The 12,771-nt window shown below is 40.6% G+C and overlaps 1 protein-coding gene across 2 annotated transcripts in view; it reads left to right on the plus strand.

Annotated features, from left to right (window-relative positions):
* CUL3 (cullin 3) overlaps nt 1-5,160 on the plus strand; it is a 56,980-nt gene extending 51,820 nt beyond the window's left edge. For both annotated transcript variants that reach the window (XM_074154015.1, XM_074154016.1), the window contains 3 exons: nt 1,165-1,351; nt 3,108-3,253; nt 3,950-5,160. In XM_074154015.1, coding sequence (XP_074010116.1) covers nt 1,165-1,351; nt 3,108-3,253; nt 3,950-4,081 — 465 coding nt within the window. In that variant the 3' untranslated portion in view covers nt 4,082-5,160. The remainder of the gene's footprint in view (nt 1-1,164; nt 1,352-3,107; nt 3,254-3,949) is intronic.
* The last annotated feature ends 7,611 nt before the right edge of the window (nt 5,161-12,771 follow it).

Raw genomic sequence — 12,771 nt, forward strand, 5'->3', positions numbered from 1 at the left:
TGTTACTGCTGCTTTTAGCCTGAACGTCATCAGTTTGACCTGTGTGCCGGGAGAATTAGGAATCTATGGGGACAGTGGAAGGGCTTGGTGCTGCTCTTGGAGCCAGAGGTGGGGAAGCTGAGAAAGTGTCAGCTCTTGTGGACAGTTACATGTCTGTGAGGTTTATTTTTTCTATTCGGTAGTTTAATCTTTAGCTGCTAGAGGTCCCTCAAGAGCCCGAATGGGCATGTGAAAGCAGAGATGTCTGCAATTTCCTCAAAGTAGAAAAAGGAAGAAAATGAACTTCTAAAATGAAATTCTAATGAATGGGAGCTCAGTTAGGAAGTTAGGTTTGAGGAAGCAGTAGTTGTTGACCTACTCCTAAAGCACCTTAAGACACCATAGTGCATCAAGTCTAATTTGCTCAGTGACTCGTGATCACTTGTGACTTACCTAACATACGGCTCTCAGCTGAACTCTTACAAATAGTGACAGAGGTGCAACAAGTTACGTATGTGTTTTTACAAACCTTTACCAGACATTTTTCTTCTAAGCTCATATATTTGCTGCACCGCAATGTTTTCTTTTCTTGTATTTCACTTGTAGACGTCCTAGCCAAGGGCATCTGGGCTGTAAATAAATTGTTTCTGGTTAATGGCACCTCCTTTTTGAATAATCTAGAGTATGTCTATGTTGCAGTGAAACTAGACCTTGTTTGCTTCCATTTGTAAAGATGTTGTTTTGAATGGTGCTGCTGAACGCAAAAGCATTTACACAGGTCTTTGTCAGGAATGCTCAGGAACATCATGGATGTTTTCCATCACTGAGTTATTTAGAGGGTTTGGTTTCACTCTGTTCAGCAGATGTTGGAAAGAGTGGAAAAAATCCTTTCAGCTTTCTCAAAAATTACGGTGAAATGAATCAGCTGGTCAGTCATTCTGTTTTCAGCTCATGCTGACTATTTACTTGACGGAATTCACTGTGCATTGACCCAGGTGGATCATTTTGCATAGTACATATTGAAACTTTGCTACCAAATGAATCCTAACTTTTCAAACCCCACAACTGTCATAGTAGTAGTATTTTGCACACTTGAAGGTGGACATTTTAGGTAATCAGTGCTGCTGTTTGCAAAACATGATACTTCTGCAGTAGCTATGAGTTAATGAAGGTATTTTTGTTTAGGAAATTCAACAAGAAACTGATATCCCCGAAAGAGAACTGGTTAGAGCCCTACAGTCCCTTGCGTGTGGCAAACCAACACAACGTGTTCTCACAAAAGAACCTAAATCAAAAGAAATAGAAAATGGTCATATATTTACAGTGAATGATCAGTTCACATCTAAACTACACAGAGTCAAGATTCAGACGGGTAAGTGAGCTTTATATTCTACTGTCTTGCGATCTCAAAACTGTATGAAAAAATGTCAGATTATCTTCTGCAGGATTAATGCCCGTGCGAGTAAAAGGAAGAGTGATACTTTTTTTTTTTGTTGATGATTAGTTACATCAAAATGAAAACTTAGATGCCAAGAAAAATGTGGAAGTCATAGTTAAAAGCCACCTACTTCACAAAATCTATAATTCTCTTCTATAAGGAAATACTGAAAGAAGATAAAATTCAAATCTAATAGTAAAATTAAAAATTGACTACTGATAGATTCAGAAATAGGAAAATTGCCTCATAAATGTGTAAGTTGCTGCACTGCTGTGGAATTGAGTGATGGTTTTAGCCCATGATACAACAGTATCTAGGTATTTCCAAGTGCCAGGTAGCTATAAGGTTTTTGTGCAATGATTTGGGTTTGACAAGTAAGAGAAGCTGATGAGTACAATACCACTTTACTAGCTCATAGAAGTGCTGGTTTGTGTTATGCATAAGTAATGCTGACACCTTTTGTCTAGAAAGTTCTCTGGAAATAATTTTTGAGTTGTAACATTGCTGTGGATACACTTCATAGAGTGTTTTGGAAGATTAGTTCTTGATTTTAGTACATCTAAAAATATTTTCTGACTTTGCAGATCTCAGTACATAAAATACACGGCATCATTGGCAGTGTTTAAGTGCAACATTGGTATTTCACATGCTGTTTGTTGCATGTAATAGAACTTGTTGGGCTTCTGTGCAGGACACTTTGTATGGGGATGTGTGTAAAACCCAGTAGTACCTACGTACATCACACTCCAAGTACCCCTCTGATTAAGTGATAGCAAGACTGCCCCGGTACGCATGCAGCATGCTGTTGTGTCCACACATTGGCCACACCTGGAGAATTTTTCTGGTGAGCAGCAACACAGCAGCCAAAAGAGGATGTTGGGAAGCCTCTTGTCAGGACACAAGGCACTTCACTGCCAGAATTAAAGTAAATTCTGTGCCAACTGTTCGAGCTTTAGTGGAGTTCTGCTTTTCACTCAACTAATGTCTGTGAATGGGGAATACGGTTGAGGGTTCAAGATGGTTTTGGATTTGATACTTGTGTTTTTCTGTGTCTGTCTTACACAGAATGTTTTTTTTTATGTATAAACATTATCTCTTTAAAGCCAAATACATGCTTGGGACTTTTGAGTGAAGAAGGGCAGGGAGTGGTATAGCAATGTGGGAGGAGGGCTTGGTAATAGCGATGCTTGGGTGGAAGGGTAAGAAAAGCTAGACACAAGGGCAGAAATAAAGCGCAAGTAGGAGAACAGAATACAAAGAATATAATTGAGTTGTAGAGGATAAAGTTGGACTATTTCTTCTGATGAACTCTCAAAGTATTTAACTAGTTTGAAGTAAATTTTCACTCCTTTTTCTATTTTAAATAATGGATTATTTGCTATATTAAAGAGAAAAATATGTAATGGCAGTGTGGGGGTTGGTGGTGCCTGTAAGCAGATTTGAGTGCTGTTCAAGTTTTAACATAGCAATAATTAAATAACAGATTGTTACTTTGTCAGTTGTTATCAAAATATGCCAGAAAGTGTTAATATGTTCTTGTGGCTGCTTTTCATAAAAAAATCAAGTTTGAGAATGTCAAAATTCAGGGAAATAACACTTGATGTCTAAATGAAATAAATAGTGAAGCTAACACAATGAAATTAATTTTAATTTTGCTAACATACTTTCCATTCTCTTTCTTTTCTTTAAGTTGCTGCCAAACAAGGAGAATCTGATCCAGAAAGGAAAGAAACAAGGCAGAAAGTAGATGATGACAGAAAACATGAGATAGAAGCTGCTATAGTTCGGATAATGAAATCTAGGAAGAAGATGCAACACAATGTGCTAGTAGCAGAGGTATATACTTGTACACAGTTTTGATATGGGCTTGGGAATTCTTGTTGCTTTTCCTATTAATTCATGACAGTTACACGGCTCTCACTAACATGATTCTGAAAAGCTTTTGAGAGATGCTGTATCTAATCATCCCTTTTTTTTTCTCCCTGTGTATCTGAACACATTTAAGTCCTTACCCTTTACTTCAGGATGTGCTCATGGGTGTATCTAATTTTCCTTCCTTCTTTTAGGGCTGTTATGATATCAAATTCCTTGAAATAACACTTGACAACAAAAAACACTGTACTTCACGTTATTTTCTGCTTTGATCTTGTTTACTGACTGTTGGGTCCAGGTTTGAGAGATTCAAGCTCTTAGCAAAGAGAGAGTCCTGCTGCTCTTAACTCCTGTGTTCTGACAGCTTCAGGAATAGTACGCATTTTCCGCTCTTGAACTCCCTTAGCGCAGAGGAATTGAGATGATTCTCAGGTTGTGACCATGCCTCTATAGAGGGTCAGTACTTTGATTCATACCCAAAAATGAGCAAGCAACTGATGCAGGGGAAAAAAACGTCAAGTTTGCAGACTACTGCTTATACTTTGTGGTTGTTGCCAGCCCTGTCTAAATGTGTTTTTCTGATCATTTTGGTCACTTAGAATACGTAATGATCTTACTTGCTCTGTGATCTTATATTATTGGTATTATCTTGTGTTTTAGGTAACTCAGCAGCTGAAGGCCCGATTCTTACCAAGTCCAGTTGTTATTAAAAAACGTATTGAAGGACTTATTGAGAGAGAATATTTGGCACGAACACCTGAGGATCGCAAAGTATATACTTACGTAGCATAAAATGCGTTCAGAAAATTTGATTTATTCTTGGACTGTACTCTCCGCATGAACTGGGAAGTTCTTTTAAATCATCAATATTAAGACGACCATCTCTTCTATTAAATTACAATACATGTTCTAGACCATTCAGATCAAGCCTTTTACTCCTTTTGAGAGTTTTCAACATCAATTGATTGAGCTTCAGGCTTTTCAACGTTATCCCTGTAGAGATCATCCTTAACAATTCTTCGGGAAAATGTGAATGTGCCGCGTTTGTTTTCAATACTGTATGAAAACAGAAAAATAAAAACAAATTTAGAAAATACAGCTCATTTAAAAAAATAAAATTGTTGGAATTTCATTTCCCCAGATCTTCAGTGTTGATGTAAATGTGTTTCTGTAGTGTTGCTTAGCACTTCGCGCATTGTATAAGTTGGGTTTAAAAGAAACCACAACTGGTAAGGCAAAATTCCCAGTTAATATTGCTCTGCTTCAAATGTTTCTTTAACTAGCCATGTTTAATTTAAATATTTGGTAATTTTTTGAAGACCCAAGAAGACAACTTGAGCATGTTTCACTCTTTCAGCTGCACTCTGTTCCAACAACATGAATCAGGAACTTCTGGGGGCTCAGAAAAGACCATAATAATTTTGGCTTTCCCTTCTGTAATTTGAGTTCTTCTAAATTAAACTCTATATTGATTAGGTTTGTTCTGGTTTCTTTATAGGAAAAAGGAAAAGATTTTAGTGTGTATAAACTGTATAATAATTTTTGCTGTTGTACTCACTGCTGATGGTGGATTGTACAGGGCGATGTTTTTATTTCACTAAATGTAGACAAAATAAATTTAAAATAAATGGATTTAGTGTACACAAACAATTCAAGTGTGTTAGAGTACAGGGTTGACAATCTTTTGGAACTAAATACTGTCCCCTGGGGAAACGGACTGGGATTATATTTTGTTAATAAATATTATAGATGGATCTGTAGCCCCAGGGCTTCCCATCATAAGTGCATATTTCAGGAGATTAAAGTGAGGCCAGCGTGCACTATTTGTTTTTAAAAATACATTTTAAACATGCAATAAAAAATTGTTACTGTAATTAAATTTTTAGTTCTTACCCTGGAACTTTCTTCTTCTTGTCATTATGCTGCAAAAATAGATTAAAAATTGCAGTTTAGTGGCATCATTATTCTCGTAGTTAGAAATTGTTGGAAGTGTGCATTCTACTGCAGAGTTTGTATTAAACAGTATTTCTGACATTTCAATGCACATAATACATGGTTTCTCTGCCATAGCTTTTTTTCTGTTTTAACTCAAAGCAATATTTTTTTTGGTCGTGGTTCGTGTTGCTTTCATCCACAGATACTGAAAAATATAGTTAGAATGGGCTTCCCAGTACGTAGAGCTGGAGTTGTGAAACAAAAAGAAACTTGGTTGTAGAGCACTTGGATAGTGCCAGGGCATTTCTCGATCGGCTGTATTAAACAAATTGGTGGTGGTGGTGTGATGTAGCAAAGCAGCTGGAGAGTATTTTTCGTATGTCCCCAGTTTCACCCCTCTCCAGCCTGTTGAGACACAAATCCTGGCTATTGTTCAGTCGTAGGATATTTCTTCTTAAGAGAGGGACGGGAATTGGGGTGGTATTTTATCTTGACTCTTCTGAAGCCTTTTTAAAGAAGCTTTACTTAAATTTACTGCACATCCCCAACACGCAGATGAGATTAGCTTTTAAGTCATCAGAGGGGAGGTGGCTGGGGGACTTTCCCTAATTCATCAAGAATTTAGCCCCACAAGAAAACAGCTAGGCCATCGGCCATTCTAAATGTGTATTTACCAATGGTTATTAAAACACCTGTGTGTCTCTGTACATATACAACCCTTCAACAGAAATGCTATCATTGTTTAGCTGTAAAACAATAACAAATACAGGTTGGATGAGAGTCTGGCTTTTGGATGGTGTCTTAAGTTATCAGAAACAGCTTCCTCGAAATGTAATTCCACGATCTTGTGTCTGTTTGTGGGTGTGTGTGGTGTGTGTGTTGTTTTTTTTGTTTGTTTTGGTTTGGGTTTTTGGGGTTTTTTTGGGGTTGGACTGGATGATCTCAAAGGTCCCTTCCAACCATGAAGATTGTGTGATTCTGTAACTCACTCTTCCATGTCTCAGTATGAATGTTTCCTTTTATGTATTTTTTAAGAGCATGAGTGTTGTGATATTGGCAATGCTGATGTTTTCCCGTGTGCTTTTCAGGGAGGAATGGCTTCATGTCTTTTTTTCCCTGTGAAGCTTATAGAGATAATGGTGTTGCTCTCCGTGGCAGGAGGACTTTGTCCTTAGTGATGCGATTGTACTTCTGCTGTCCCTCAGCCGAAGCTTTCTACCTCTGGTGCCTTTTGGAAGTGCTGAGCCTGAATGTTACGTGAATGACTAATTAGGTGTTGAAGGGTGTTTCTTTTACAAGCTACGTGGGCAAGAGTGTTGCTGAAAGAACAACGGGTGGTGATGGCTGTCTTCGGTAACAAATACTAAGAGTATAGTTTCCATTTTAAATCTAATAGAATTTGGAAGACAGTAATTATGCGGGAAGGGACTTTTGCTGAAGTTGCCTTTTGGAAATGTGCCCTCTACCACTGAACGACACGATCATGATACTCAGGATTTAAAGATGGAGAATGGGAAAACTCTGGTCAGAGAGAACGAGACATCACTCGGGCCCTGCTTAAGGTGAGTTTGATGCTTATGCCTTTATGCTCTTTGTATATGTTAGTGAGACTTCTTTTACAGTCCACAGTAGAATTCTGCTATGCCTTTTCTAATTGAATTTTTGCTTCCTTTTTTATTTTTCACTTAAAACTTCTTTGTGATTTTATTAAAATTTCATCAGCAGGATTGTATTTACATGTTTGAGTGTAATTATTAATGTTTTGTACCTTTGCAGTAACATGATATAATAAACATGCAGCAACATGATATAATCAGAATTTCTAAAAATTCTTTAGAAATTTTTAAACTAAAAGTAGATTTTGAGTTTTATAGCTATTTGAAGATACATAGGCATGTACTTTTCTTGTAGACAAGTTTATTCTAAAGGGTCGAGAGTACACTTCATTTACCATCATAACAAACAAGATTATCCTATGTATCCCTGGTTCAGTTCTTGATCTTTTCAGTGTTGGCTCCGTTTACAGCTTTGATTTGCTCTTTTTGTCTCCTAGAATTGCACTGTACAATTTCCCTATTTGCTACAGAACCATTGAATTTAAGCATGTCTGCAAAGCAGACTGAGCCTTGGATGCCAAGTTACTCCCGAATGAAGTGTCTCTCCGTGCCCCCTTTCCTAAAGGTGAATTCTGCCCTGTCAACCCTAAGGCTTTCAGTGTAAAATTGCCTGATGTGTTACCTCTGCTCATTGAGGATTGGCAGCTGCCGTAAGATTTACTTTTCTGGACTTGTAAAAACAGAAGCTTTGCACTCAGTATTCTGGGTGACTGAAGTATTCCCAGGTATTGTAATCAAATTGTACAGTGCCAGAGAGGTGGCGCGCGCACACACATATATATATAAAAAAAAATATATCTTGTAATGGATCCTGTCATGATGCACACTTTAGGAGGTAAGCTTGCACGGAAATGAGGTTCCCGTTTTGTCAAAGGCAGCAAAAACTGGAACTACTTGTGACCTCCTGTTGTATGTCCAAAACTGGCCAGAACCTCTATATCACAACCAAAGGCTCCTTATCTCTGCTTTGTTCATCGCGGTGGTTGGAGATGAGGTGGGTGCTGGTTGTCAGCTCCCAGCTCCTCAGAGCCCCTGTGGACTGGAGCAAGGACTGGGCAGTCTGGAGCTGGGCGCACAGTAGTGTCTGGAGCTGGTGAGAGACAGTGTCTCCTTTGTGTCTGTGCAGAAGTCCCATTTCTGTTAAAATTCATTTTGATATCTTGGATAGTAAAGGAAATAACCAGTGTGCTCAGTCTGAAGCATGAATTCAATGGCTCCTCGGTCTTCTGGAATGTGGCAAGTTTGTAAAACGCAGAACTTCATATATATCCCACTGAAAGCTGGATAAAAAAGCAGGAGAATAATTCACTGAACTTTCTGTCCTTCAATGTGTAGGGAACTGTTTCATAGAGCGCTCACAAAATGGATTGAACATTCTGAATCTTTCAGCTGGCTTGATCCATGTTTTAACTCTGTATCTGGCGTGGCAGAAGTGAACGTTAACGTAAAAACACTGTTTTAAATGAAAATAATGGCGTGCCTTTACATGCCTAACACACAGCTGTGCTAACCAGGCAGCGCCCAACAGCACCCGCATCGTGCACCCTGGCACGGGTTTTGTGGGCATGGTGGGCTCTGCAGGTCTCTCCCGATGCGCTGTAGCTCATATGTTTGCTGTAACCTTATTAACATTATCATTCTTTCTCTTTTGCAGTGGCAAACTTACCTTTAATTCCAGGTACCACAGACACTGAGGAACCCTCCAGTCTTGATGACTGCTGTTCTCTTCCTCCTTTTGAACAACACATCGCTGCGGTTCACTTAATTTCTGTGCCATATCCTTCAAGTGCTGGCAAAGCACCGACGTTTGGTCTGTCAGAAGCCGAAGTGAAGGTGGTGCAGGGTATTGTGTGTGCTCAGGAAAGAAATGTTTAGGCGTCGGAGTGACGTGTGTTTGCAGAGAGGGGCTGTTCATGGCAGCTGCCGGGGCAGGGAGGAAGGCACCTCTCTGGGGACAGTGAGGGAGATGCCTGGAGCAAAACCTCTTTTGAGGTTGTGGTGGGTACTGTGGGGCCAGTGATGGTCAAACCTTGTGCAAAATGTGGGTTTAGTAACTTGTTTTCATCATGTACTCAGTTGGTAAGATGTGCTGGTAGCTTTGTGGTATCCTGGATGACTTCCAGCAAGAAATAACTATTACTAGAGATAATTTTTTAACAAAAAAAAAAAGCAAAGTTCCGCAGTACTAAACCGCTTTGAATGTCAGAAGTTGTGACACTGTGGTCATGCCAAGAAGGTAGCCGAGACTGCCTGTGCTCAGTCTCGTCACAGGTCGAGTGAGACGAGTGGGCTCTGCAGCATGTCCCGAAGGTGCTGCTGCGAAGCCGTGGGGCTGTGCTGAGCGCTGGAGCAGGGCAGCCACTAATGGGGCCAAGTGTGACCTGGGGGTGGGCCACCCGAAGCACATGGACAGGCTCAGTCCCCATTCCTGCTGCAGGGCGAGGGGAAAGGATCAAACACCCCAGCCGGGCCGGCCCCTCGCTTGGGCTGCGGGAGATGGAGGGAGCTCTATGAAACATCCAGTAACGTCTTCAACAAGATGCTCCTACGGTTTCTGACTTGAAACTTTCAAGAATGTGTTTTGGAATAGCATGGATGGGGGCAGGAAAAGCAGCTTCCCGTTTAGTGTGACATGTCTGTGGATAAGGCAAACGAGAACTGAGAGTTACATACGCAACCTCAGGTGATGAAACAAAATAGTATAAGGTTTGGAAGCTGAATCTGAAAATAAGAAGTTTTCAGTCTGGCCATGGGATGCGTTCTTTGTTACAATTCCAGATTTTATTTCCTTAATGTTTCTTCCAAGACGAAAAAAAGACAGACCTGTAAAGGCCACAGAAAGTGTGTGGATTAGTTGGCAGTGATGATATATTTGTTATACTTATTATTTATTATCCATATTTTCCCTTCTATCTAGTGTAACCACTCCTTTGGATAAGTGTTATGGAGTTGGGGTAATCTAGGAGATGTAGCATATACCATGAGTCTTGTGCATCATGAACTTGGAGTGGGGTTTAAGGAAATTAATAGAAAAACACTAACAAACTCCTGTCTAGGCTGAAATCCCAGCACCTTGAGCTGTGTTGTTCCTGCGGTTGGTCTGCAGTTGTGGGATATGACAGCACTGAAGCTCACTGGTAATAGCTTTTGTAAGGAAACGTATTGTGGACATCAGGAAGGGGTTTAGCCCTGCCAAAAGGAGTATTTCCTGAGCTCTTGGCAGTATGTGGGATCTCCTGTACATGTTTCATGTCCATGAATGGTTTGTTTCAATAATGAACTACAGTTTTGCAGTTTATACAGGCTCTTGATGTCAAGCCCTGTGCTGGGCAGAGTCACTCTGATGGTGTGGTTTTGTTGGAGTGGGGTGGCCTCAGGCAGCAGTAAGCAACCGCTTGGTGCCTAGGTGACACTCGCTGGGTGGTGTGTGAAGGTAGGGGCAGCGCTAATGCACTAAACAAAGGTGCCGAGAACACAGGTACCCACGCGTTTCTTCTGCAAGAACCCTGTTACATATTCACAGTGGGTGCTTTTCTCCTGCTGACACCATCCAATGCTGAAGTTTTGTCTGAACAGTGCTATAATAACAGCATGTTGACCAACGCTGTTGCTGTGGTTCAATTTATGGGTCATGGCCTCAAGTGGGCAAAATGCCTGTTGAAATCTCTAGGAATTCATCCCAAGTCCCAGGGCGTGTGATTTAGCGCTGGGTGCTCAGCAGAGAGAGGTATCTCAGTTGCTTGATCCCTTGAAGGAATTGCTACTTGTTGGGCTCCTTGGGCAGAGCTGGGAACTGCATTCCTCCAGGAAGCAGATTTCCCAAAGCAGTGAGTATAAACTCTAATTCTAGGAAGTCTTGATTCAGATTAAGCCTACTGTCAGTCTTTCCTGAGCTGGAACCCATCAGAGGGAGTAATGTCTGAAACTGCACTTGTCTGTCTGTTTGGTCCATGTGTTGTGATATAGAATAATATCAACATGGAATAAGACTTTACACTCAGTCTGCACAGGTAATAATGGCGTCACAAAATGAAGATCAACAGAAAAATTAGATTTTAGCTATGAATTGGTGAATAATAGACAGAAAAGAGTGAAACTACTATTCCAAAGAGTAGGAGATATGCTCCAGTTTCTCAAATCACTGTGCTTCTGCACTTCAGGCATCTTTATCTTCTTTGGTATCTTCTGCACGTTATCTTCAGTAACAATTGTGCTCTGAAAATCCAGTGTAGATGTGGTCTTATTGCTCAGGAACAATTATACTTTCTCTCTAGGTGGGCTGTTACGATGATCTTTAGTCTGGTGAGTTTTTTGCCCTTGTGTTTTTAATCTTTATTATTCTCATCAGGTTAGTACCAGGAGCCTCAGTTGTGATCACATTGTATTTATCCTCTATGTGGAAAGACAGCATTGGTTCTTGCTTTAAGGACCTTACTGTATTTACGTCTAACGTGAATTTCTTTATTTTTACAACCTTGGAATTTAAGCCGGGTTTTTCAAGGACAGCCTGATGGTTTTAGGGAAGTGAACTCACAAGCAGTGGTTCTGCAGCATAGTGTTTCTGCCTCGTTCCGCACTAAGGCTGTGGAAAGATGATGGTCTGGGAGCTACGTGCTCCTGTTTGCCTGAGGAGAAGCTGGGAGGGAAGGGGGATCCACCAGGAGGTGAACTTCTATTCTCTATTTATGAATAGCCTTTAGCAGCACTGTTCTGGGGAGGAAAAACCACAATGGGAAGGGAAATCCTGAAGACCTCAAAGTGAAGCCTTGTTAGAGCCTGATAGTGCCTTACTCTGGCTTTTGAATTCACACGCTACTTTTCCTTTGCACCAAATCCCAGTAACACCCACGTTTCTTAGAACTTGTGAGCCACTTCTGTTAATACTCCTTGTTCAATGTCTGGATATTGCTTCTTTTGAAATTCTGTTAAAGATGAGGCTAATAATCTCCTGCAGCTTGTCTGTCACAGCGTTTGTTATCAACTTAATTATGCAAATCTGCAATTCCAACATAATGCGGGACCCAGGCCAAGACCATTTTTTTTAATTAGAATTTGGGGTGCATTATTCTGTATCTCGGGAGGGCTGTTCCTCAGGAAAGGGAGTAATTAGAAGCCTTCAGACAGCATAGGTCTGCCTTGTTCCTTAAGCTGGAGCTTGGACTCGTTAGCGAGCTCACCATCTCCTGACAACTTGCTCTTACTAACGCTCAGTAGGGTGCAGTTTCTCTCGGCATCTGCTGCTGGCCTTCCAAGAATTTTGCCTTGAGTTGTCTTCAACAGTGCTAAATGTAAGCTGGTTAAACACTTCACTGGGCCCTGCAAGTCTCAGTATTATTTAGATGTACCTGTTTTTCTGGAAGGCTTTTAATGGAAGTGTAACTTATGTAAAAGTTGCTAGGTTAAATCTTTCAGAAATGAGTCCCTGAAGCTGGGCGTTTAAATTCTCATCTAGGCAAGCTGGCTTGTAGGCGGAGGGCTCCCAAAGATACCGTCTCGGGTCAGTGCTAGATCTTGGCTCTGTGTAGTGAGTCAACAGACTTGACTTTGTTTCCTAATACTAATTTCTGATATAACCTCCTATTGGCTCATTATATTTAGTGGATCTTGGTTTGTGTATGGAGTGCTTTGGGGTTTTTCTGAAATATTTTAACCAAACTGAAAACTGAGGAAGAATCTCTCTCTGCAAGGGCCCCATAACCTGCCGAGGACACAAAGCCCAGATTTGGTTGGAGCTGAATGCAAAAGCTGCCTCGATCAGGTTGTATAAATCCAAATTCTCAAACTTTGTTTTTGTGGCTGTGGTGGGGTGTCTGTAGCCAGGCAAGGACATGCGGTGCCTTTTAATGACATATTTGTTACTAATAGGAAGGTACAAGGGGCAAAGCATATGTCACAGCTTTTTGGGGCAGGCAGGGTGTGCCCATTGATGTG

Source organism: Numenius arquata, chromosome 9 (assembly GCF_964106895.1).
Source record: "Numenius arquata chromosome 9, bNumArq3.hap1.1, whole genome shotgun sequence".
Classification (NCBI taxonomy): domain Eukaryota; kingdom Metazoa; phylum Chordata; class Aves; order Charadriiformes; family Scolopacidae; genus Numenius; species Numenius arquata.